Genomic DNA, 27,918 nt, shown 5'->3' with positions numbered 1-27,918 from the left:
TAAACAAGTAATTACAATACAATATATTATGTTAATATATTTATAAATGTATTATGTACCTACTATAATATTTGCATAGGTAGGTAACATATTTTCCTTATTACTACATGCCCTTCACGCAGAATCTTTTAATGATATTGTAGGTACTTTATATTATTATAGGTAAATTGCAGCACGGACACGACAAATATTACTGGCATTTTAGAATTTTCGATGACTATTTAGTACTTTATTTTTATTTTATATTATCACGAGCCGGTCGTACGAGCACAAGCCATTATTTTCAGTCGTCAATTATTATTATTGTTTTACAATATTACAAAGGAAGCAAATACCCACACAAATACTCATCATTATTGCTGTTAGGCCCATGTCTATAATACGTCTTATGTATTGGCGTTAATATTAGTGCGTTAAGGTCGTCTCGAAAGCGCAGCAGATAGATGATATTATTATTGGCGTACTATGGGTGGTAGGGCGAAATGCCCCTCGTTTGCATTTCCTTTGGTAGGCCGCCGCGGCTGCCGTCGTCGATCGGTCGGCAGTTCGCACAGAGTCCACTCCGTGGTGAATGTGAATAAGGTTCCGTTTTCATTTCATACGCCGTCTCTAGTGTTATATTTTTTTTATAACCATTATCGCTTGTTTTGTGAGACGGCATTCGATTTTATCGTCATCCGACTTCTGCAAACCACACAATATGTCTAGAAGAACCGATTTGGATCTGAGCGATGATCAAAGATTCGCTTTGATGAAGGTATATAATAAATAATAACATTATTTGTTTATTTTATTTATCTTATTCCATAATATAATATCCTCGAAAGGTAATATATTACAGAGTAGTTATACAAAAAAACAATATTACAACACGCGTAAAATTCCAAATTAACAATATTTTTAGAAACGATAAGTACCTAAAATGTGAAATAAATAAATATTAGTTAATTTTCACACCATGAGATTATGAATTGATATAAAAATTAAATATTAGTAGCAACTAAGATTTTTAATCTATAACACGATCATAAAATAAATACAATTTAAGATTTAAACATTAACATGTGGTTTAGTGAGCTGTATACAATGATTTTTTTTTCCTAAATTTGTAATAAATAGTTGTGTATACACTGTAGGTACTTTATAAGCTATTAATTCTAAAAGCTCAGGGTAGTCAATAATTGTGTTGTTTATTTATTCATTATATTTATTCAATACTGCCGTATTCTCTTTAGTTGGAATTTGTTATTTTATAACGACATCATCAATTAATCGGCTTAAATACTACTGCCAATTTTTATGAGCAATTAGTCTTTAAATGTATTCAAATGTCAAATCAAGTTTAATACAATGAAACCAAATCAAATTAAAGTATCTTATTAGGGCTACAACAATTAAAAAATGTATAGGGTTGTTAAACTCAGTACAATTGCTTTTCAATATTATATTCATCTTAGCCACGTCCAACAACGAATGATGATGTATATTATAATATTTTTCTTCGTTTATCTTATTATCGATTAAAATAACTTATTAATTAACGTATATACCTACGCCGATAACTAAATACGATATCACACAATTATTAAATGTACACTGTACAGTTTATTAATTGATTAAAGTCATCTGTTGTATTAATTACTAACCTAACCCGACATACGACATTACGACAATCATCGTAATAATATGATACTATCGCAGTTCTTTAACTAATATTTTTCTTTTTCGTTTTAATCTTTTTCTGGTAAATACCTACCCATAATATTAATCACAACCAAAGTATTGTTTTATTTGAATTTTTCCAAATTAAAATTAATTCATAAAACAGTTAGTAAAAACAAACCGATAGTAAGCCGTACACAAAAATTGTGTTATGTATCTAATATAATATTTATATAAATGAAAATCTAATGATACATCCAAATTGTGAAAGAACTGAATCAAAAATTTATTTTTAACAGTCAAATTTAATCGTTTAGTATTATTGTTGATTTTCTTATTGTGCGATTTGCGTTATTATAAATATTGGCATCCTTGTATATATTATTTATTTATGTGTATTGTATACACGGAAATACGGAATCAGTCTATTTGATCCTTGTAAAGGTTAGGTTAGCACATAATAATGTTATCATAATGCATTCATATACTTATTGATGAATTATTAACGACACGTTTCTATATTATAAGCTAGTCAATGCATCTTATGAATGTAAATTTTGAGATTTTTCTAAACATAATTCTGCCTTACATCTATGATGCGTGTAATATTGTACGGTTTTTATATAACATGAATAAAGTTCAACATTTATATAAGTACTTATAGTCCAATTAAATATGGCGAACTGTAAATTATTATATACGTCGTAATTTCATATTACAATAAACATTGATTGTTTAAAGCTTATTCATAGTTACTTTTTACTCATTAACTATTATAAAGGCTTGGAAGTAATAAGAAACTAAAACCAAGGATAAAATATACACATAAATAACGCAAACAAATTTATTAAAATTCAAATACGCAAAAAAAAATTGTTGATAATAAGTTAAATAATAATATATACTAATATTTAAAATATTATTATTCAAAACTAGATTTCTTACTATGATATTAATAAAATGTGAGAGAAAACTGGTTGGACAAAAAAAAAATTATTTAAATTCATAAAAAAAATATAATTTATAATGTATTAGTTAAATACATAATGGTATAATAAAATGCAAAATATTATGTTTTATTCAAAATAACTATGAAATTAATTATTATTGAAAGGTAGTGGATAAATTATCGGTAAAAATTAATCGTGATACCTAATATACGTTTTCAAGGCGTATACCATAGTAAGTATATAATATTATAAAAAAGTTTTGTTGAAGTGGAAAAATAAGCTTTTTAATAGTTTGTATAAATCTTTAGAAAAATATAACGCCTACGTTAAATAATTAAATATACAATATTTAGATAGTAAAATATGAACGTTATTTTTTTTAATACTACCTATTAAATTTAAATGCGGTATTTACGTTTAGTATTATATGTAATTATTTATATCTCCTATCTAAGTAATTACAGAAAAGTATATAGTCTGCTTTATATTGTGAAATTAAAATATATAAGTTGTTATACTAAAAATAAAATTACAAAAATCGACTGCAAGTGGTTTACATTAAAAAAAATCACCATGTATAATGGCAGATGTTTTAAGTTCAAATCTTGGTGTTTACAAAAATTATCACTGTAAAATACTATTGTATTAACTAATACTAAGATCTCACGCAAACCCGTAATTTTTTTTAGTAGCTTAAGTATTATAAAAACTTAAAAACTATGAACTACAGAAACACATTTTTTTAATGTTCGTTACCGTTTCGAATTTAAAATGATATTAAATCTTTTCCAACGCATAATGGTGTACGAATCAAAATACTATATTACTATATACTAATAACTAATACACACCATTTTTACGTTATCGTTTTGTACCCATTACATTATAGCTGGTAATCGTTGGTAAAAGTTTAAAACCATTAAAATGGTATAGGTACCTACCACCGGCGTTTATTATATTATTATTATTTTATCGTATAGATACGCATATAATATCATAATAATAAATTGTGAGTATTGTGACCTGTGAATGTTCGTACAAGTTTCATAACCCGAGCCGTTTTAATTAGCGCGCGCGCATATAATATACAGTCGTTGCGGTGCGTCTGGTTTCGTTTTTCTTGACACTAATGATGACGGACGCGCGGACAACAACGGCGGTGGCGGAGGTGGCTGCAGCTGCAACACGCTCTCCGTTCATCATAAAACGGTCGTTCTGCCACGAAGCGGTTTAGCGAACCGCAAACCGAAGAACGAAAAGTCCGTGACTGCCGCCTTACGGCTTGCGTTTGCGGTACAATAATATTTTAACTTTATTTAAATTTTTTTTTTTTTTTTTAATAATAATTACTGCACAATAGTTCTTAGCGATTGCAAAAACCGTGAACCAACACTATGGTAAATAATCATATTGTGTAAAAAGTCGGGACGAACTGGTTTTCCGGGAACGGTCTCGATTAATAAAAACATAAAAATCACACGAGTCGCCGCGTTCGTATGTCATGGAAAACTCACCTTTACGCGATAATACCAAGCCCTCTGGAACTATTTGCTATTTAGCCGTACCTTTTCAAACGTTGACGTGTCACGCGGCTACGTGGGACACGATAAAATAAAAACAAACAGATGTGCCACCGTTTTGTACATTATTGTACGGTAACCCTTAGACGGCTTCGATGAGATAAATACGATTGACGTCACCACAAAGCCCCCGGACGAGCAATATTTCGACCTTATTTTTAGATATAATTATTATTTTTATTTACTTCGCGGTTCCGCCTTGTGAAGTTAAATTACCGACTCATATAAATGAGAAAAACATATTTCAAAATCGTGAAACACATAGTAGGTACACTTGTAATAATTATTGTATGCCGAAAAGTATGCCAACTCTAATATTAATTGTTTTCGTAATCTCGTCATTCGTGTTTTCTTAATTATTATGCATTTATGATTAACTGTAATTAAATAGACACACTGCAATTTTGTTAATTATACAATATATTATTTTTATCGTATTGAATCAAACTTAAGTCAATTATGGGTACCAGATAAAAAAATTATAAATAAACATATGTATACAATATTATACACACATACCTATTACAGCGCTACTCCAGTTCAATTCTTGAAGTTTGGGTTTAATATTATTCTACGATTACACAAACAAGTGATTATCTGTTACAAATAATAATAATATGGTTATTTATTATATCATATGCGTGAGAAAATTGCCTATTCAGAAAGCCGTGTTCGAAAATAATCAGTAAATCTAAATAAAATTTAAGTAATTACAATTTTCTGTAAATAATAGAAATTAGATCATTTCGTTTGATTTTAATTCAAAGTAAATGTGGTTTGTGTGTGTATGTAATATTATAGTAACTACATTATATTGTATTTTATACACATACATAGTATAAAGGTTTATAAGGTATATAGGTTTAGTTGTTTGTTAGAAATCTTTCTTGGTATAGTTTTTGCAAAGCAGAATTTATCTCGAAATTATTTTTTTTCTTACTTAATCCCGTATTCGTCGCCACGGCTATTGCACGAAAATCCATTCGTTCTTCAGAATAACAAATAATGATCAGGAAATCAAAATTTTGGCCTTGTGTATTACATAAATCATGATTCCGTAGTCTGATTAATGTTAATACTATAGTGTGGTGCTGCTACAAATTTTCATTAGCGTGAAAATGAAAAGATTTAAATACAATACAAGTAGTAATAATATAATATAACTAATTAATTATTATTATAATTTAAAAGTAATAAATACCATATTATTGACTTTTTGTTTATATAAAATATATGTAACAATTGTAATAATATTGTTTTTGGACAGACGTCAATCTCATACTATATTTAATCAATTATAAATTTATAAAATATTAAATGTTGTCGTACATTTTAATTAAATACAATCTTTGAAACGAAATTAAGTTGTTATAAAATAAAATAATATTTTATTATAATATTGTAATACGATGGTTATTACTTATTATATTTCGAGAATATTTAAATGCAATTATTATTTATTGTTATCGTTCGTTAGACATTTTTACTAAAATCATTAACGTATATTATTAAAATTAACTTCCAATTAAAAATAAACCACACGGCAAAAGTGGAAATTCTATACGATTTGTACGTGTTACAAAGACATATATTAATAATAATATATGTATGTCATTTTTGTTGAATAATTTGTATGAACATTTATGTAACTAATTTAATTATTTTTTTGTTTAATTTAACAATAGAAAGAAAGTATTTATTATGTCCTGAACATACTATATTTTGTTGTTTATTGAGAAGAAGATCATGATATCTAGTAAAGTAATAGACATATTGTGTTATTATCTCATAAGTCATTAACACGCAGTGGTTATTTCGAAATTCTATCAACAGTTCGTCCATTTTTTATTCACGAGAACAACTCATGATTTAGCTGTATTTATATGGTCAAACTACCGAAGTCAAATTTAATTTTAGTTTCTTGAAAGTATGTTTATAAAATGTTTTAGATATTTTATTATCGTTAACATATTATATCCAAAAGTGACGACACACGCTCGGCGCTCGCAATACCTATAGTCTATACATTTAGACAACAAATAATCTCCTAAAGCGGCACAGCTATTTGTCTTCGTTTAGATGTTTTAAAATTATCTTTGCATAATTCAAACCAGATATTTTGCACTTTAATAATGTATTTTAAATATCATTTTTCAGTGTACTGAAAGTATTGCAAACGTTTGGACCGTTTGGTAAATACTCTGTTTCAAGTTAAATTTAATTATTTTTATCCAAATAGCATTTAGTTATATCTCTTGTACATAAAACCTTAGCATAGTTTATCATAACAGTTATCAAATAATATTATCGTAATGCATGCGTTGCGTGCATTTTTCGACTTCTACTGCGAAACATTTGAATGGGTATTTTGCTGACTCAAATCAAAACATAAATATAATGTAGCTAAAAAAATAATATATCATCTATAATAGGTGTTTGTTTAGAGGTTTTGTTATTTTGATAAAAAATTGTTCGTCATTGCCTATCGGGCTTAGGCATTCCCGTTGTGCAAAATTGCGAACCTTTATCATTAAGTTAGTCAAAGTCGTTCATTTTGTCAATATAACACTTACACTGCTACCGACAAACGGGTTAAGGTCATCTAACTTTTTTTCTTTTCTTTCTGTTATGGCACACGTCAATATTGTAAGATTTCAATACGAAATTAAGTAATTATACTTTATTATTATTATTATACACTCGGTATCGCCGCAGCTTGATGTATATTTGTGCACGTTTAAGATATACCACATAATAATATACATATCTATTAGAAGACGTATGATGTATATATGTACGATGCTGGAGGGGCGGGGACCTAAATCGCCGAATGATTTTCGAGAATGATTTACGACGTTGTCGATTGTGTAACAAGTCTCGTCTTTTAAAAAATAAAAAAACAATCCTTGTAACTTTCACCGCCTAAGTTGGTCCACGCGTTTGCAACTGCGGCAGAGGTAACCAACGGGAACTGCTATAGGTACAAACACACACACACACACCCATATTCGTCACTGCTTATGTTATCGTATTGCGTACATTTTTACTTTTTATAAACATTACTATCCACCATCGAACATTATAGCATTGACTTACGTATGATAAATGTATATGTAACTAACGTGCGCGCGCGCGCGCGCACGCCGTCTCAATAGAAGGATAATTTAGAAGGTGAAAACAAATGTGTTCTTTTTTAAATTATTGACAAACTCTACATCGTTATATACTTATGCAACACTATAATACAGTAGGAAATAAGTATAATATAATATTAATATACATAATATGTCATATTTTATAATTGTTTGGTTTTAATTTTTACACAGCCATTATTATAAAGATTAGTTTTTAAGGTTATCGAAATAGTTATCTAACCCGGATTAGGTTCAAGTAAATACCTATGATATGAATTATCTTCAAAAAAAAAAAATTGTCCAATCATCAGTTATGTATACTTCTAAGAATACGTACAGTAACGTTTTGCATAATTGGCTAAAATCAAATAAATAAAGTTAAAATATACAAAATATATCCGTTGGTAACTTTCAAGCATTTCTGTACAAATAACAAATATATCTTGTAATTTTTAAAAATTTCTGTACGGCCAATATGCGATTCGTAAATTAATAGTTACCAATAGTAGTGTTTGCAATATTTTAAAATAATATGTATCAGCGCTAATTAATTAAAAATATTTTGAACAGTGGACAATCACTTAAAAATAAATTCAATTGTACCTTTATAAAATTTGATATTATAGGTTTAGACTGTTTAGAGTACAGAACCTTAACATTCTACCAATTTCCTCAAGATAGTATCTCGTAATATTGATGACTGAGTAATTTATATAATGTAATAATTGTAGATGTGTATATGTTAACGATACATTTTTTAATCCCGAGGTATCATAAAATAAATAAATAAATAATTACAATAATAAAAGGCAATTTTGTAAATTTTAGAAATTTCTGTTCAATAATAATAAAATGTATAATTTTTATAATAGATTTAAAGAACTAACTAACATTTTTCATTTATTTTATATATATTTATATCATATGATATTTAATATTTAAAATACTAGTCGCCGCTTATCGAACTCATTTTTAGACCAAAGTATTTAAGTCCATTGCTCCATTATCCGAATGATTCAATATAAGGCGAAAGGTCCAAGAATAAAGAGATATACAAATTATGTATTTATGCACTGTAATACAAAAATTAAATTTTACTATTTACTTATAAATATTCATTAGATATTACATATTTATTTATTAATTGCATTTCAAATGAGTGTTGTTATTCGCAAAGAAAAAAACCACTAAAGATTATTACGAATATAACGATTAGAATAGAAAATATATTTATTTATTTTTCAAGTGTTTACATTATCTCTTCCAACTATGTAAAAAAAAATATTTTCAAAACTCAAATATTTTTTTATGTGATTGGTCAAGGAAATAGTATTAATCATCAAAATATAATATCTGATGAGTTTTGGAGTTGGACTAAAAATTAACCAATGTAGTCCAATAGACGAATTTTCTCCTAAAGTGTTATAGTATAAATGTAAATCGGAACCCATTTGTTTGATTCCATTAACCATAAGTACTCGAGTCCAATAAACGGCAACTACTGTATATATAATATTATGTAATATACTAATATAACTTAGGTTATAAATTATAACCATAATTTCTTAGATTCGCTTAATACCTGAAAATGTCTACGTATTGGTGATTTCATATTATGATTTATTTTAAGAATTGAACATTTTTTTAATGGATACAATATTTTCGTAGACATTATTTTTTATCTATATTGGCATTATTACGTATAACCAAAAACATATACAGAATTTATTTTGAAGGTTCAAATCGCTTTGCTTTCATTCCCATTTTCTGCTATCAAATGTTAAACGAAAACAATTTTTTCTTATATATTATAAATTATAATTTATAACATTTATTTGTAATTTATATTGATTATGATTTATTCTAACTACCCCTGAAATTAATTTCTGTGTACTTGTCTGCATATATATTATATTATATTTTGCACCATATTTTAAAATATAATTCATTCAAAATCAATAAAAACAGGGGTGTTCCATATGGTATACTACATATACGCCGTATACTCTCAAGATTTTTTTTCAATATCATGGGTATACTGCGTATGCTCTCAATCTCAATTTTTTCCTTATTATTGACAAGGTCTTTACCAGCTTAACTCCTATAGACCATAAGAAAAATATTCTTATTGTATTAAATGTTTATATTTGATGATATAGTATTCTCTCAAAAAATAAATGGGAATACCACTGAATAAAAATTAATTCGTATCGTTCTATAAAAATATAGCCTAAAAAAATATAGATATACTAAATCTACATACTGCAGCAGATAGATCGCATACACATAACACCTTATATTTAACATTATTATTAAATGTTTCTCTACAGAAAAAAAAAATCGTCTTATAATGAGTTGCATGAACAAATGGATAATTTAATGGTTCACTAAAATGTAATTCACCAATTATGTGCCACTAAATCATGTTTAAGGGACTATTAGATCACTATTGATTCTTTAAGTGTTTAGTTATTGTTTATTTAAATCAGCAGAGAGAGTTATAATCAAAAATTTAATGTAATTTAAATGTAATAAAAATAAAATACGCATACACTAATATATTATTTAAATACACTTTAAACAAATTGTATACCAGTATACCTAATATTATATATTAATATATTATTTAAATACACTTTAAACAAATTGTATACCAGTATACCTAATATTATATATTAATATATTATGTTATAATTTAAGTCATCGTTCGACCAATGGCCACAGCTGCCGTGGTGTTATTTGTTTAATAAATAATATTAATATTGCATTTGTGCTGTTTCAGTTGCGAAGAAGCGTTGCAGACTTAAAGTTGGATGATAAATACGACGACTGCTTTTTACTAAGATGGCTTGAAGGTAAAATTATGTTATCTTTTAAACAATTTACAAAACACATGCATACATATTTTCATTAGTTTAGTACTGTATATCATATAGGATTAAAATAGTGCTCAGGCCTATTTTGAAATCAACAGTTTTTGAGTTTTTTTTAAGTGAATGGGCTATTTTATTATACACCATTAACTTCACCGTGTCTTTAATATAACGTGTATCGATTTCTCACGTATTAATAGTTAATACGTATAATAATTTAAAAGGAGAGAAAATTGGTTTTATCAAAAAATTATTCAAAGCTTTATATTTATCCACATCGCACACTATCGAGGGTGGTCAAGGTGGTGAATAACTATTTTTAGTCTATATTATGTTACTATTATAACTTCATATAATTTGTTTCATCATTCAGGGTTCCGGGCTCAATAAAAATTGACTATGATAATCTTGTATCAGTTATATATTTTTTTCATTTATATATTTGTATACATATATGTATACAATAATACTAGTATAAAAATATAATATATTGTATAGTACATTTAGCGAATTACAATTTTTCATCTATACATATATTTAAATTGATACTCTCACGAACTGAGCAAAACAATAGTGTGAATTATATTTATATTAACATCGCTTACCTGAATGTATGACTTTTCATATTTACTGTTTCAATGTTTAATTAAATCATTTAGATGTCGACGTATACATGCCCCATTATTAAAAACAGGTACATCGATCAATACTAAACAATGGAAGCAGTAAAGTTAAACATCATTATATAAGAATCAAAACGCATAAATTATACGTATTTTATATCTAATACCCGTATGAGTGGTATGGCGACCAAACATCACAGCAAAATTACACTGGGCTACTTCATAACCTAATTTATACAATTATTTAGGTAAAAAAATATCCTATACATAGATATATTAAATAAATATATCTAACGCTCTAGTGCAGGGATCGGCAATTTTTTTACCTACACGGACCATAATTTTTTTTCAGTTTTCGTTGAGGACCGCATACAAAATTAAAATATTAAATATATATATTACGATATATACATTATTATATACGATTAGATTACGTTCTCGCTCATAGCTTATCTCATGAGATGTGCACATTATTATATAATAGTCATGATTGAATTGTATTTATATCAATTTTTAAGATATAAAATTTAAATTTTAAACACCATGAAATAATTTGGAATAATTTGGAGGGCCGCAGCAAAAAGTTCCGAGGGCCGCGAGTTGCCGGTGCCTGCTCTAGCGAAAGAAAATATTTTTAAAACATTCTCATTTTAAAAATAGCTCATGCAGGGATTTTTTTCCGCAAACAGAAAGTATATAATGATATACAAATCAAAAAATATTTAATTTTTGTTTGTTGAAACAACATTCCTGCCTCTTTGATTTACGAAAATAAAATATTTATTATAATTGGATATATAGTTTTAAATTTGTAATTAATTTGGTCAAAATTACTCAAATTAATGTATTTTTAGACATACGTATCTGTAGCTTATATATAACGGAGTTTAAGACGGAGAAAATTAACTGTCATTATTTAATTTATAATGGACAACGCTGTGCAGAATCTGCTAATATAAGACATAAGTATTATATAATAATATAATGTTAAACATTAGACATTTTTTGATTTAATATTTTATAGTGTTTTTCAATTTATTAATTTTCACTTATTAATTTATCATGAATAATTCGTGATACATAAGCAATATTAAAAAAACGTTATTAATCTAATTAACTATAGCTAATTTGATGATTTATTTCATATTTTATTAATATTAAATAAACTTGAATTTTAATTTATTTTATATTTTATAGCTCGAAACTTTGATCCAAAAGAAGCAGAAGACATGTTGAGAACAGTAAGTAGTTTTAATATAATAAACGATTCAGAAATATTATTCTGAAACATTCAATGAAGAGTAATAACTGAGTGATGATACAAGCTGCTTAGTGATTTTATTTGATTACAAAAATAAAAAATAACAATACATTTCTCAAATTAAGCAAATTCTTAAAATATTCGGAAAGTTTTGTGTAGATATATATACTGTGAACAGAATGTTCAATAAGTTTGAAAACAGTAATTGGGTTAATTGTAACTAATAAACTATAATAATATGATATAATTATTGAGGTTATTAAATATTTTACTTTATAAATGTACAGCATAGTTGTCTCTTATTACTCCAAATAGTTATTAAAATGTACAAACAGCAATTAAAAGTTTCCAAACTTTTTGAACACCTAGTATAAATATAGTATAGTATCAAAAATATTGGGACTACATAACTCACATTCTGTTTATATTTTGTATAATTTGAATAAATTCATTCATTTAAATTTCAAAAAAAAAAAAAATAATATTTTTCTTAAGTATGATATATACTGTAGATTATATTATATTGTAGTCAATGAAATGGCGGGAAGAGTGGTCAATTAACAAGGACGATGGCTGGCAGCCACCCCAAGTGCTGGTCGACTACATGCCGAGTGGTATCAGCGGCTTCGACAAGGAAGGATCGCCGGTTGTTGTGCTTCCGTTCGCCGGGTTCGACGTGTGTGGCCTGCTTAAGTCAGCACCGCCAAAAGACATGGTCAGGTTTTTAGCACAAAAGCTAGACTCGTACTTAGAAGTGGCTAGGCAATCGTCGCTGAAGCACGGTCCAAAAGCATCGCAAGTGTGCTGCATTGTCGACCTGACCGACTTTAACCTAAGACAATTCACTTGGAAACCAGGTAGATTATTATGCAAGCATCCTTACTATTATCCTTATTAACTTATTGTATTATATTGCATTGTTAATATTATGTTTATATTTACTCACAGTCTTTTGTTGATTTTAAACGTTTATAAAACAAACAAAAATGTTTCAATATTAAACATTTTTATATATGTTTAAATTTTCATAAAATTATACTATACTAGATTAAAAAAATTAAAAAACTGATTAGGTTGTCACTAAAAAAATTAAAAAGGGTACAATTTTAAAATAAGTGCAACATATTAGATATTTTTCCAAAAATAAATTTATTCTAAATCAAATTATTGACTCACCAATATGACTATAGTTTAATACGTAAATATATTATTTAAGTATAATCGACGTAATCGACTCTTAGTAACTCATTGGAGTTTGAATTGTCAAAAATTTTGAATGTCTATGACAAACATTAAAACTTAATTATATGGTTATATTAAAAAAATATTAATATATGATAGCAGTATAACTAGTTTCGATGAGTATTATTTTTATGTAAAATCACCGAGAGTTATTAAACGTGTTTTATTATTATAAATATTAGTAATGATAAAAATAGTACCACTTCTCTCCCAAACAATTATGATTATGATTACGTTATAATTGTCTTAAATAGTGTTATGATATGTCATTCATGTGTCTTTTACATTTTACTGTTTTTATATTATGGTTGTAACTTGAAATATTATCATGCTTTGTAGAATTCATTATTTATGTATTAAACTATACTTCATTTAAGGCACTATAATACTACTTTAGTTACAAAGTAATTGTACAAGTCACTTTATTAAAAACAACAGAACAATTAATAAAAAGTTATGATTTTCTCGAGTGTCACTGAGATTTATGATCGTGTTGTTTTCGTGATTTTGCTTTAATCTTGATGAATTAGATATTTTATATTTAATTCGAACGTGTAAAACTATATTATATTAATATACATATTTTTTTAAATAAACATAAATAAAAACTGGCACATCAAGCATCGTATGTCCTCACATCGAAATAGTTGTCAATTGTCACGGTAAACATTTTAGATAACTATATTATTTAAGTGTCGAACAGGAACTGTTAATAATTGATAGTTTTTCGTGTACGGTTCGTCTAGGACAATATTAAATTACTTAGAGGTCGGTTGAAACGTATTCCGTTTAATATACTATCACATGGATGTCATCACAGTTAATTATTCTGATCAGCTTCTTTATGTTTTAAGTCATTCAAATTCTACCCTAAGATTGATCTTTCGATGATAAATACGTCACTCAACTAATTGCATTTTCCATAATTGTTATGGGACCACTTAAAAATTTAAATAACAGCAATGTGACATTGGAAATTTATTGTTACAATATATAGCGGCCGAAATGATAATCAACTTGTTGCAAATGTACGAGGCCAATTACCCAGAAATATTGAAGGCATGTCACGCGATTAATGGTGAGTATATTTTATGTAAATAATTTATCTAACCAGTAACCACAAATCATTTCCGTAACAAATATATACATATTGTGTAATGATATGCACATATAGGTATATTATGTTACAATGTTATTTGTTTTACGGTTTTCAGCTCCCAAAGTGTTCACTTTTGCATTCAACATACTTAAAAACATACTGACCGGCAACACAATGAACAAATTCATAATATATAAAGCAGACCCGAGTAAGTGGAAACCTGCGTTGGCCAGCGCCATCGACAGCGACCAGTACCCAGCGTTTTTGGGCGGCGATCTGAGGGATCCTGATGGCGACCCTAGATACATCACAAAGGCTAGTCAAAACACGTCTTAATAATTTCTATTTTTTTTTAATTGATATACTATTTGGAAAAACATATTTTGAATTTTAGTTTAGTGTTTGACTTACGTATTTGTATCCTTACGCCACAGATCTTGCGCACCCTTGAAATGAATTATTTCAATGCTCCTGCGTGTAAAAAATGATTATTCAATTTTTTGTTTCCAATTGCGCCACGGAAATGTGTTATAAATGGTCTTCTCTTACCGCATTTTATGATCATCTTCTAAAAAAAAAAAAATTTAAAAAAAACATAATAATAATGTATAATAACTTAATACACTTATATAATATGCTATATATGCTATATCATGTATGGCTTTGTATCCGTCTCCGTGCTTATTCATTCTATTCTTTTATATTTATCGCTACTAATGTAGGATATTCCCAAGTAACTAGTTAAGAATACAAACAACGCAATATTGCACAAAAATTATCGCTTCTCGGTGTAATCTGTATAATACCAAACAGTAATCGAATAAAACGCATTTTGTTTTATTATACGTAATAATAATATATGATAATAGCTGTAAAAAAATATTACAAGTACCAATGTGTTGAGTGCGACGTCAATTGATGGTTTTGACCAAATATAATAAACAGTTCTAAAATGTATTCAACTAAAAAAATATAATGATTTAAAAAAAAAAAGTTTCTAAGTAAACGCCTTCTTTTGAAACGCGACTTTTGCAAAACCCTTTCTTAACGTATATTCATATTATAAAACAAAAGTACTGTCAAGTACCAAGAATACCAAATCGCCAAGTATCTACCTATTATATATAGGTTAGGTTCTACCTATATATAATAGGTATATTATTACGAGTCAAACATAGTTTAATATTCAACAATACTATTTTGAATATTAAAAACATTTTATTTTTTGTTGTTAATTAATCGTAATGTGTTTTTGTATTATTATAGATAAATCAAGGCGGAAAAGTACCAAAGGAATTATACTCAAAAAATGACAAAAAACTTACAAATTCTGATGACATGACATTAGTGAATATAAAAAAAGGCGATAAGTTATACATAAAACATACAGTTACTGTACCACAAAGTTTTCTAAGGTAAATTTTACAATCAAATATGAATTTAATAATATGAATATTTAAATTCTAATTATTTTTCAATTACTGTGATAATATAATTATAAGATATACAATTTACATAGAAAAATAGATTATAATCAAATGTTAAAAAATAAAGGTGGGCAAATAGGTACCGTTCCGCTGTAGGAACAAATAGTAGGTATCAAGTGGATCACTAAAATGGATATATTCAATTTATTTGAATTTAATGATACATCATGATAAACAAAAAACTTACTTATGAATATTGAAAATGTTATACATTTTTAACTAGATATAAAATAAATTTTCTCAATTTCAACAAAATTCAATTCTTACTTCAAACAATTATAAAAATTATTCTAGATTTATGGTCAATTTGCTCTTTTAATTTCAGTATTAAAATATGTTAAGGGACCTTGTATTAAATATTCAAGCATATACATTTTTTAACAAAATTGTTGACATTTATAGAAAAAAAGTCGAGAATTTAATTGTTCATAAATATCTCAAAAAGCGTCAAAATATTTAAGTTCCTTTAGTTATTTATTTTTTAATTATAACAAAATAATAAAATTAATTTTGTCAAAAACTGGCTGAACGTAAAAATTTTTGTTTTTTCTTAATTTCTTTCTTTTATTTTTTTTTCCCGATTACTAAGAAAAATACTGGGAATTTTTAATAAAAACCTCACAAGCATTTTTACTATTCTGCAAATGGTAATAACACATGACAAATAAAGAAATAATAATAAAAATAAAACACACACGTCACACACATATTATCATTGTAAAATCAATGCATTCATCGTTCCGCTAAAAATTTAAATTATACAGAAACAGAATAATTCATTTTTTTTTATAAATTTTTAATGTGTAACTGTTTTACATAAGGTGGCAGTTCAAAACAGAGGGACATGATATCAAATTTGGTATATTAGCAACAGATTCAGAAAATATACAAACAGTAGTGATGCCGATAAAGAAAGTCGCATGCCACGAGTTTGAAGAAATTGGAGTCATCAAATGCAAGCATCCTGGAGAATGTAATTTGTTTTTTCATTATCTATCTATATTTTAAGTTTTAACATGGATATCCAGGCAAAGTTATTTTATTTTCACACAAATCAAACACATTTATGATATATTGATATATATTATATACTATATCAAATGTTGTGTGAATAGTTTGTTTTTATTAATAATGATTTGAAGTTTAATCATTAAATAATCTATACTTATACATAAAGATAGTACAAAATTCGCGTTTAAAATATAAAAATTGCACCGTTTATACGTATCTAAATCGCTAACATCATGTGTATTTGAAAACGATTTATGTTCCAACAGATACGGTAGTATTTGACAACAGCTACAGTTTCATACGTGGCAAAAAACTCGCATACAACATTCGAATCACATTGCCTGTAAAAGAAAAAACCATCGGTACGATCGATCAGATGGTGAATATGGAAGAATAAGTTACATAAGATCGGTGTAAAATTATAATAGCATTTAATGACTAATAATAACCGTAATTATAATTGTATTATACAATACATCTATCGGAACCGTTAGAAATTCAAATCAAATTATATAATATACTTTTATATAAATATAACTGATATTTTAATTGTTTAGGTACCTATACTAATGTATAGTAATGGCCAATACTCACTCATTCTATGCCTGGTATAAACTTATAAATATAAAATAAATTCATGTTTGTCATTCTATGCCATACATTTAACAACGTAGGTCATTAAGCAGTATAATAGGATCAATAAAATAGTCGTGGTGCTAACAAATGATAATAAACACGATTATTGAAATTTGATCAAATTATAACTAGGAGTCCACACTTTGCACGTCTTCTCGTACATCCGTAAATCAAAATTTTTATAATTTTTTAGATATGTTTTAATTTTTTTTTATTCTAATAGAAAATAGGCATACAAACTCGAGAATAATTTGTGTATGTTTTAAAGTACAATAATAATTAAAGCGTCTAACAATATAAAGTATAACTCATAACATTTTCAAAAGATGTGTTAATATATTTTTTTAAATACCAAAATGTTATGGATAATTATTGTTGTCCTTCAATCAAAAACTAGTTGAAATAATTTGTTGTATGTATATTATATTAATATGTTATACATAATCAGATAGGTATATTATTCATGATAACTATAAAACCAAAACAAAAGATCCCTTAAAATACCATAATGATATAGATATAAGTGATACCTAAGTTTCTAATCTAGATAATGTATCTAGGAGCTTTCTATGAACTTTAGTATTAATTATAAATAATTACCATTTTGTTAATGATGTAAGTATAATGTTGTTGAAATTATTTTTCTAAAATGTATATTCTGTTTTTTTTTTTTTTTGAGAATTGTGTTATTAAATTATTGCCTTATAAATATTCATTTTCTGAATGTTTGTATATTTTATTTACATAAAATAATACAAACTATGTAATATTATTATTATTATTGCCTATTATTGATTTATATTTTCAGTTTTATATAATTGTTTTAATTATTCATTAATATTATATATTTACGTATTTTTATTATTATTAATTAAAATAAATTATAAAACATTTAATTTTTAAGCTCTGTATCTTTTCATGCCCAGTAAGTCATAAATAAGTAATAACCTAAATGTGAATTATTATATTATATTTTATTATACTATATAATATGTCTGTATGTCAAAAAAAAAAAATACAATAGTTTTCAATCTGATTTACAATGAGGCCCTAACTATTATATTCATATAATCCCTGCTTAAAACAAAAAAATAAAACTCAAATGTTTAATACAAAAAAAAACCGAAATATGCACCACACCATTGTTGAAAATAAATAACAAAATTATTCACTATCTATTGTAATCACGATATCAAAATTTTCACTTGTCCTGTAACTTACTATGATATGATAATAATTTAATTATATACCCATAAATCTATTTAAAGTAACTAAAAGTAGTGTTGAAATAGTGCGTTTTGTTAGATTAAGTATAATAGATAAAGAAAAGAGCAAAGGATATTTTGAAAAATCAGTTTTGTTTTTTTAATGTAACTCAAAAACGACCCATCGCAAAAACTTGAAATTTTCACCTAATATTTATAATATCATTTTATATTTAATTATCTTAAGGTATAATAGTTCTTCAATTTTTTTAGTATTTTTTTTATAAATTTCAACTAAAAATTATTTGCAGGGTAGAAATGCTTGAAAATTTAATATAAAACACTATATGAGAATGTATATGGCATTATCAAACGTTATTTTTTCTTTGGCTAAAATTAACAAAATTATTATCTAAACATAAATTATCAAACTTTGCATGAAATAGTGAGACTATAGCAACGCTAACACGCTATATTTGTTTAAAGTTTGGTAATAAATTTCTTTATTGGTTATAAATATCATAAAATAAAATATATTGCCATGAACCAAGAACATAATTTCAAAAAAACTAATATTTTATTCGGATTTCATAAATGTATTTATTGTAGTAAAATAAATATGTTTAAACCGGTCTATAAATGCGTGGACTGTGACGACTATTGCCATCGCGTATGCTATAAAGAAAGCATAAGTCCAGCTGAAAATGATAGTAATATAATGATAAGTATAACAAAAAACAAAAAACAGAATATAAATGTAAGCGTCGATAATGAACATCGGATAACAACCATAAAAAACTGCAGCAAGGAAACGATTATTGATGGATTTTTACAACCAATGGCTGTCATGTACTCCACCTTTATACGAAAACGATGTACGATAAACCGTATTCTCGAAGCATTACACAAATTATTCCCAGAAGTAATGCACCCACCATATAACGGGTTCTTTTTTGGAAATTCAAATAATAAAAAATATGGAAAATAAAACCATTAACAAAAATTAATAAACAAACGTCAAAAACTCTTATTAATTAATAGTTTTGCATCGAAATGCCTGTAAAATACACCATTACAGTATTTATATTTTACTATTATAATATACATACATGTACATATATTATATAATATATATTTTTATGCCCTAGGACTTAGACGACTTACGACTAGACACATGTGTCATCTTACATTCATTTTGTATTATTACTAAGGTATCCCCGCCTCATATAGCTTTAACTATATTTTGATTACTTAACAATATATTTAATAATTATTACAATAATACTATAATCTTCTTAAACCGATTACATATTCGTGTGCCGAAGTAGTTTCATCGCTTACTCCGTGTTTTGCTACCAGGTCATCCACTTGATAAAGTAAAATATATTATATCAACATTTTATTTCGACATACGTTAGATTATAATCGGTATAACTAAGTGTCTTATCTAATATTATTGACATCTAAATCCTCTCGTGTTCCTCCGTTTAGTATCAATTTGTACCATTGTACTATATCAGAGATAGGCAACGTTTTACAATAGATAGGAACATAATTCAATATTATTTTTATATAATATAAACATAATTATAAACAAAATAAATTATAAACATAGAATATTGTGTACTCCTAAATTGTAAACACTCGAGTCTCGAATAATAAGTTTATCCACAAGTTTTTACTAAATCAAGGTTCTTACACATATATTGAATAGATATTGTATATATAATATTTTAATCGATTATAATATTCATCGCGTAACAATGAAGACAACGTACTAAAATATAATGCAAAAATAAATAGTAATAATAATTGATCATCTCTCTGAGTGCTGAACCACGTCTCATATACATTATTTTTATGTATTATATTATGTTTAACGCGATAAAATAATTACAGGTTAATATTATAAATATGTGCAATATATTTTTGTTTACTTACTATTTGATTTAAACTTTCAAGTAAACGAATAGAGGTTTGTGCGCGGGAAATTTAACTTTAACCACTTCAACATGTGACTTAATACTTTAATAGCAATGTTATAGGTAACGAAAATAACTTAAAACATAAGTTAAAAGTGACATAATGATATTGCACTTTAGATACATATATTACGCCTATATAGGCAGTATAATAATAAACCTTAAGTGTTATACGTATTGAAATCGCTTATTGAAGACGTTGTTTTATAAAATTAAATATTTCCATTATTCTTTATCTAATAACTGTTTACTAATTTTTCAACAAGTTGTGGACAATTTAAAGTTGTAATTGTTGTCCTGTGATATTTCAAAAATACACAATTTAGTATGGAATATTTTTCTACTTTCAATATGTTTGACGTGAAAATACTTATAGGGATCATGGAAAAAATAATATAAAGCGTGTAGAGAAGTTGGAATTGCCTGTATAAGATCCTAAGGTAGGAAATTTGAGTTTACCCAAATTTTGTGATCAAAAAGATTTTTACATATTAGTAAGATTGTAACTCGTTTAATAGGATTATAATAACCAGTTGTAAAAAAATTTAAAATATTGAACGCGATTGTGACGCACAAATTTATTAAGCACAAGCCACAGAGTAGGTACCGTGTTGAATTATAGAATGCCTAATTTCCATCAACAAGGCGTTTTGGACTCAACTACTCTTGTACATCTGACTATGCTGTGATGGGCGTTTGATTATATATGGCGTTCCCGTTCCTCTTCTCAAAGATCTGAGATCCATGGCTTAGGCCGCGGCTCTGATGTTGCGGCGTCCTTCGAATGTTATTGTTTCTGTAAGTACGATTTGTGTGAGTCTGTGTAATACTAATGACAGGAATTATCAACACTTATGACAAGGCATTATATAATCAATCAATTCGATTATATACTTGCATATCACGATTCATGTTGGCGAGTCCAAAGATTCGCGGTTATTGCGAAACAATAATATTCTTCTTAATTATATTTATAATTTGTAGCAATTCGACAGCCTATTATGGATGTTTTAAATTTAAATTATTTGATAAATCATTGTAAACGAATAACGATTCTTATTTTAAATCAAGTTTTTAAGATGTTTCATAATTTGTTTTAATATTTATATTATACTAATTGCTATATAATGAGTGATTTGTTTTTCAATTATTAAGTGGATAATACGGTAGGTTGAAGTAATTGTCGACATTATTAAAGCATATATTAAATAATATTATATGTCTTAATGTTATTATTAATTGATACAAGTCAATACTAACGTATTTTGGAAAGTATGATAACAATGAAGACAACAACTGAATTTTATAAATATGACATCATTATGATTGTTTTTTATCAGCAAGTACTGAGAGTACTTCAAATATGAAGTTAACAATTGAAATCAGTCAATTAAATAAATAAATTTGTGTTATCTAATATTTTAATGTGTATGTAATTAGGAACGTATAGACCGTATAGTCATTATATTTATAGTGTTTATGAATTTTGTACACAATAGTGCAGTACCTGTGTGTAAAGAACCTTGTGTAATAGCATCTGCATTTTAACGATGATTTCGATTATTTTACACTATTTGTTTGATTATTTTACCTTAGTAAGTACGTCTGTGTTTGTCTTACTACTGTATTATTTTTCAACTTCCACATACGACAAATGGCAAAAAGCGAAAGTACCGCATATGAAGCCCGTGCCGTTATTTGGGAATTTAGTAAAATCACTACTAGGGCTTGAAAACCAAGCAGTGGCATTCGATAGAATTTATAAACAGTTTCCGGATAAAAAAATTTGTGGGTTTTATCAGATGAGGACGCCATATCTAATGATTCTAGATCCAGAATTGATCAATTCAATGCTCATCAAAGACTTTGCGCATTTCACCGACCATGGTTTCTATATGGATCCGTCGATCAATCTTATGTCAAACGGTCTGTTTTTCATGAACGGACAGAGATGGAAGATAATGCGACAAAAGCTCAGCCCTGGGTTCACGTCCGGTAAACTCAAGTTGATGTACGACCAAGTCAAAGCCTGTAGCAAAGAGCTATTAATCTATATCAGTAAAAAATTAGATATGACCAATGAAATTGAGATACACGATTTGTTGGGGAAATACGCCACCGATGTCATTGGGACATGTGCTTTTGGTTTGAAATTAGGTAGTATGACAGACGAAGACAGTGAATTTCGGAAATACGGACGACAATTATTCAAAACGACATACAGGCAGCTCATCATCACCATGTTGGGTATGATTTCGCCAAAACTTCCAAATATGTTGCAAATTCAACAATTTTTACCGGAAGTAATCGAATTTTTCAATTCGACATTTAAAGAAGTAATTACGTATAGGGAAACGAATGACGTGAAAAGAAACGATGTGGCACAAACATTGATGCAAGCTAGAAAAGAGCTTGTGTTGAATAACGATTCATTCCCTGAAGGTACAAAATATTACTTGATTACGGTTTATAAATAATAATAATTGTTGACGCGATTATTTATTTTTGCAGAAAAATTCACAGATATGGACATTATTGCAAATGCAATTTTACTGTTTGTTGCCGGTGCTGAACCTATATCCGATACGTTAGCATTTTGTTTTTATGAATTGGCGTTGAATAAACCAATCCAAGACAAACTGCGTCAACATATTTTCGAGACAAGAGAAAAGCATGGTGGAGAATTCAATCACAATTACTTGGCGGATCTACATTACGCCGATATGGTTTTATTGGGTAAATGTTCGACAATTCTAGAAAACGATTGAATACAAAATCATGACCACATTCTAGTTCGTTTGTGTAGTTTTTTTATACACTCGTTTTGGTAAAAAATAACTGTGGAAATTCAGTAGGTGCGGATCCAGAATTTGTACAAGATAGGAGGAGGACACTAAATATCTCGGGATATTTGATGGCACCCCCTTATTTTAATCATTTTATTTTTATAAGATATCACATCGATACTCCCTCTTGGAACTTTATATATTAATTATTATTAATCTTCTATTCACGCATTAAAAATTGGTTCATTTTTTGCATCATAACGATAACTAAGAAATTATGCAATGGCTTTCTTATGTTTATTTAATAACAATTTTCGTATTAATAATTACACTATGAATTACCTAAGTACTATTTGGTATAATTATGTAAGTACCTGTAGGAGGAATTTCAATTTAAATATTATACAAATATACAATACGAATATAAATAAAATTTCAATAAATTTTAAGTATAATGTCTTATATTTATTTTAACCTGTGTAGTACTTTTGAGTATTTGTAATAACTTACTATTTTTCATTAATATTAAAATAAAAAAGGGAGAGTGGGTAATCACTAGTCGTCTAATCGTTCTTAGGTACAATAGTTGATGAATGTACCTCATCGTTGAATAAGTCACTATAATATATGTAATAATTTTTATTTAAATAATAAATCGACAAATCGCATAGGAACAACATTTACGATCTTCAGCCTATGCATTATTAAATTTATTTTATGATATTATATGTATTTATATTAATACTTTTTTAAACCGTAGGTTGAATAAATAAATAATTTTATTATTCATATTTAATTATTAAAACAGTGAACATTTATATAATTTATTATTAGCTATATTGTTATTAACTTTTGAGTCCATACTAACTTTCCGTAAAACGGTGTGAATAATAATAGGTTTTTAGTATAAATATACAATAGAATGTAATTATTTTACGTCTCATAAATTCTAATGTGAATATTCAGTAAAAAAAAAAGTCCCTACAGTTATTTATTTTTAAACTACAACAAAAAAACGAAATCGATTTTGTCGAAAACTGGTGTCATTTTTTTTAATTTCTCCCAGTGATTTTGAGAATTATAAGGATTTTTATTTTTGACCCCTTCCCCCATGTAACAACTAGATTCAATTTTTTACCAGATTCTATCCCCAAAATTCAAAGTATTTTTACTGCTCCTAAAAGATGGCACACAAAAATAACAATAAATAAAAGTAAGAAAACGCAATATATCATTAGAAATTCAAAATTTCAAAATTTAATCCATCCACTCAACATCTAAAATGTATTTAAAATTGATTAATTATATAACAATAAAAAAATTATATTAATATTAGTTTTTTAATGCCTTTGTAGTTTTTAAGTATTAGGCCCCTAAAAATAAACCTCCAGGGGCCTTTACGAATGTGCCTTTCCGACACTAGCTCCGACCTTTGTTGTCTCTTTTGTGTTAATTAACGCACATTCTAATATATCTTTCTCTCTACGATTCTACCTATATCTAAATTCTAAATAATAATATAAATCATTTTATATAACAACAGTAGTAGTGATAACAAATTATAACAAATAAAACCACTGTGGAAAAATGTTTCTAGGTAAAAAAAACTATTTTATCTCCACCTGAAATTCAGCTGATACGTTTAAATGTTGTTGTCGTTTATAAAATGTATTATCCATGATTATACAGGTAATATTATTATTCAGGTGTAAGCTAAAAACTGTATACCCACAGACTGTTACTTCATATTTAATGTTTACTCTTGGTTTGACTATATTTAAATTAAATCGTATATAACTTATACTGTATTTAATATAATATGTGAACTGTTATAGAAACAATGCGCAAACATAGTGGAGTTATTGTTCTATTAAGAGAAGCGACTAAGGCTTATCAAGTACCCGACCAGTCACTAGTTATCGAAAAAGGACAAAAGATAATAATACCAATTTATAGTATTCATCACGATCCCAAGTATTATCCTAATCCAGACGTTTTCGATCCAGAAAGATTTTCTCCTGAGGAAAAATCAAAACGGCCTAATGGCACTGAATTGTTTTTCGGTGATGGACCTCGTTTTTGTATAGGTATCCACCTCTCTTTCTCTCTCTCTCTCTCTCTGTATATAATTATTATATATATAGTATATATTAAATACATTAATATACTCAAATAAATTACTATCAATATTTGATTAGTTAAAATAATGAATAAAATGTTGATTTGCAGGAAAACGTTTGGCTGAATTGGAATTAAAATTAGGTTTATCAGAAATAATTTCTAACTTTGAACTTTCACCATGCAGCAAAACTGAAAATCCAATACAACTTTTAGCAAAAGGAATGGCTATAAAACCAAAGAATGGCATTTGGTTGACTCTAAAACCAATCATTACATCATAACAGGTCTATTAATGATGATCATATTCATGTGCCTTTATAGTGTATAATAATAATATATTTTTTACACTTGAATTTTATTATTTTTAATGAATGAAAAGTAATGTTTTATAAAGATAATTAACAAACTACTATAGTATTAAAAGTCAAATTAGGTATAAATATTTATAAAAAAAATCATTTTGAGTACGCTCCTATGTCAAAATTATTATTTTTTTTATTTCCTATACTCTTAAAATATATACAAGCACAATTTAATTATTTAATAATATCTAGGAAACAGAATTTATTGTACAAACATATTAAATTTTTATTGGAATGAGAAATTTTTAATCTGAATAAAATGTGTATGATTTAGATTATTCTTACTCCAATAAACACAATTTTTTTTTTTTACATATTTTTACATATTTGGTAAATCAGTTCATATTTTGTAAATAAAATAAGTATATTTAATATATTTGTTTGTAATTTTTGATTTATTTCGAATTTTTGTCGATTTTCAACATTAATAAAAATATTTTACGAAACCTACAAAATATAAATAGCTAATAATTTAATTGGAAATATTTCAAAAATAATTGCTAAAATTTGTTGTTGTTTTTTTTATTTTGTTCATATGATTAAACATTTATAAACCCGAAATACGCCCTTATCAGATGGCTCTATAATTTATAATGATTGTTGAAGAAGCACAAGGTCACATAGAAAATTTAGCTAAAAATAATGTTGCATATATTGTATCCAGAAAAATAATAGACTAAAAATGTGAAATAATTAGAAATACCTATATCAAGAAATAAATCCCAAAGAATATTATTATTGGACTTTGATGAAATAGCTAATAATATTATGATGTATACCACCTAAACTAAACCTATTTTTATATTTTTTATTATTACATTAAAATCCATTCCCTTTAGACTAGGGATACTCATCAATACCTATTTTAAGGACAATAAGGATGGTTTTTGTTATAGATTATGTCATCGAACTGCATAATATTAAAATAACTGCACTAAACATAATAATCTGTAACGCTTTATGTATCGCAGGGGACTGTAGTCGTAATAAGTCGATTGTGTCGTTCGTTTGGCGTCGTATATAAACAACTGAATTTACTCAAAATCAGTTTATTAATACACCGTTCTCTGTCACTAAATCATAGTTAAAAATAAAAAACCGTTATTACTGATCCCATTGCACTAAATTGTGTTTTCTATGTTTTCATCGATTTGAGAAATTTTGCACTATGTACCTTTAGAGTAGTCATGAACGACAAGAACAAACCTGTTCAATAAAATTATAGAGAATATTATTCGATATTAATTCGATTTAATTGGTTTATCCTTGGTGGTTACTTGGTGGTCAATATAAATATACGCAATACGATAAACCTATTCACATTATTTACAGTATGCAATTTTCATATTACATATATACTATAGACGTATGTTAAACTTTTTTTTTTAATGCATTTTAAATTTCAATCGTACAAATTCTTATATAGCTAAACCACATTAAGGCATAGCCAGGCCCAGCTCAAGGGATAGGCGGCATAAGCCCACGCCTATAGGGCGGCATTTTTCAGAGACAGCATTTAACATTTTTGTATTATAGATTTGATGTAGTATTTACATATAAGGAGCGGCCAAACTCAAGTTTGCCTAGATGTGTTTAAACACTTGAGCCGAACCTGGGTATAGCGTTCAATACGACTCCATGTTATATCTAAAATTAAAATACTATACACAAAATTATATAGTTATTGATTGGCTTCTATATTGTTAATGGATTTGTTTATTGATACTTTTTATTATATTAGATTCTGAACGAAGCGATGAATTTATTGAATTTTTTCAATAATATGTGTTCCATTCGTATCTAAAAACAATTTTCCTAGTAAAAAATTGTTCAAATCATCAACTTCAGTAGAGGTTTTGAATAGGGAATTTTATTTAGTTTGTATACTTTGGTGTGCCAAAATC

General features: G+C 26.9%; 2 protein-coding genes across 2 annotated transcripts; both read left to right on the top strand.

The window, feature by feature from the left end:
- Window positions 1-523: 523 nt before the first annotated feature.
- Window positions 524-18,252, top strand: LOC113552900 (SEC14-like protein 2). Its single transcript, XM_026955916.1, has 9 exons — window positions 524-757; window positions 10,109-10,181; window positions 12,020-12,063; window positions 12,613-12,940; window positions 14,323-14,403; window positions 14,540-14,739; window positions 15,691-15,839; window positions 16,733-16,884; window positions 17,189-18,252. The coding sequence occupies exons 1-9, from the start codon at window positions 701-703 to the stop codon at window positions 17,317-17,319; spliced, it is 1,215 nt and encodes a 404-aa protein (XP_026811717.1). The 5' UTR covers window positions 524-700; the 3' UTR covers window positions 17,320-18,252.
- Window positions 18,253-22,216: 3,964 nt separating this feature from the next.
- Window positions 22,217-26,006, top strand: LOC113552899 (probable cytochrome P450 6a13). The gene is made up of 4 exons (XM_026955915.1): window positions 22,217-23,187; window positions 23,257-23,481; window positions 25,367-25,618; window positions 25,761-26,006. The coding sequence occupies exons 1-4, from the start codon at window positions 22,296-22,298 to the stop codon at window positions 25,931-25,933; spliced, it is 1,542 nt and encodes a 513-aa protein (XP_026811716.1). The 5' UTR covers window positions 22,217-22,295; the 3' UTR covers window positions 25,934-26,006.
- Window positions 26,007-27,918: the final 1,912 nt, after the last annotated feature.

Source organism: Rhopalosiphum maidis, chromosome 2 (assembly GCF_003676215.2).
Source record: "Rhopalosiphum maidis isolate BTI-1 chromosome 2, ASM367621v3, whole genome shotgun sequence".
NCBI lineage: Eukaryota > Metazoa > Arthropoda > Insecta > Hemiptera > Aphididae > Rhopalosiphum > Rhopalosiphum maidis.
The sequence above is the reverse complement of the archived record's forward strand: the minus strand, read 5'-3'. Positions and strand labels throughout refer to the sequence as shown.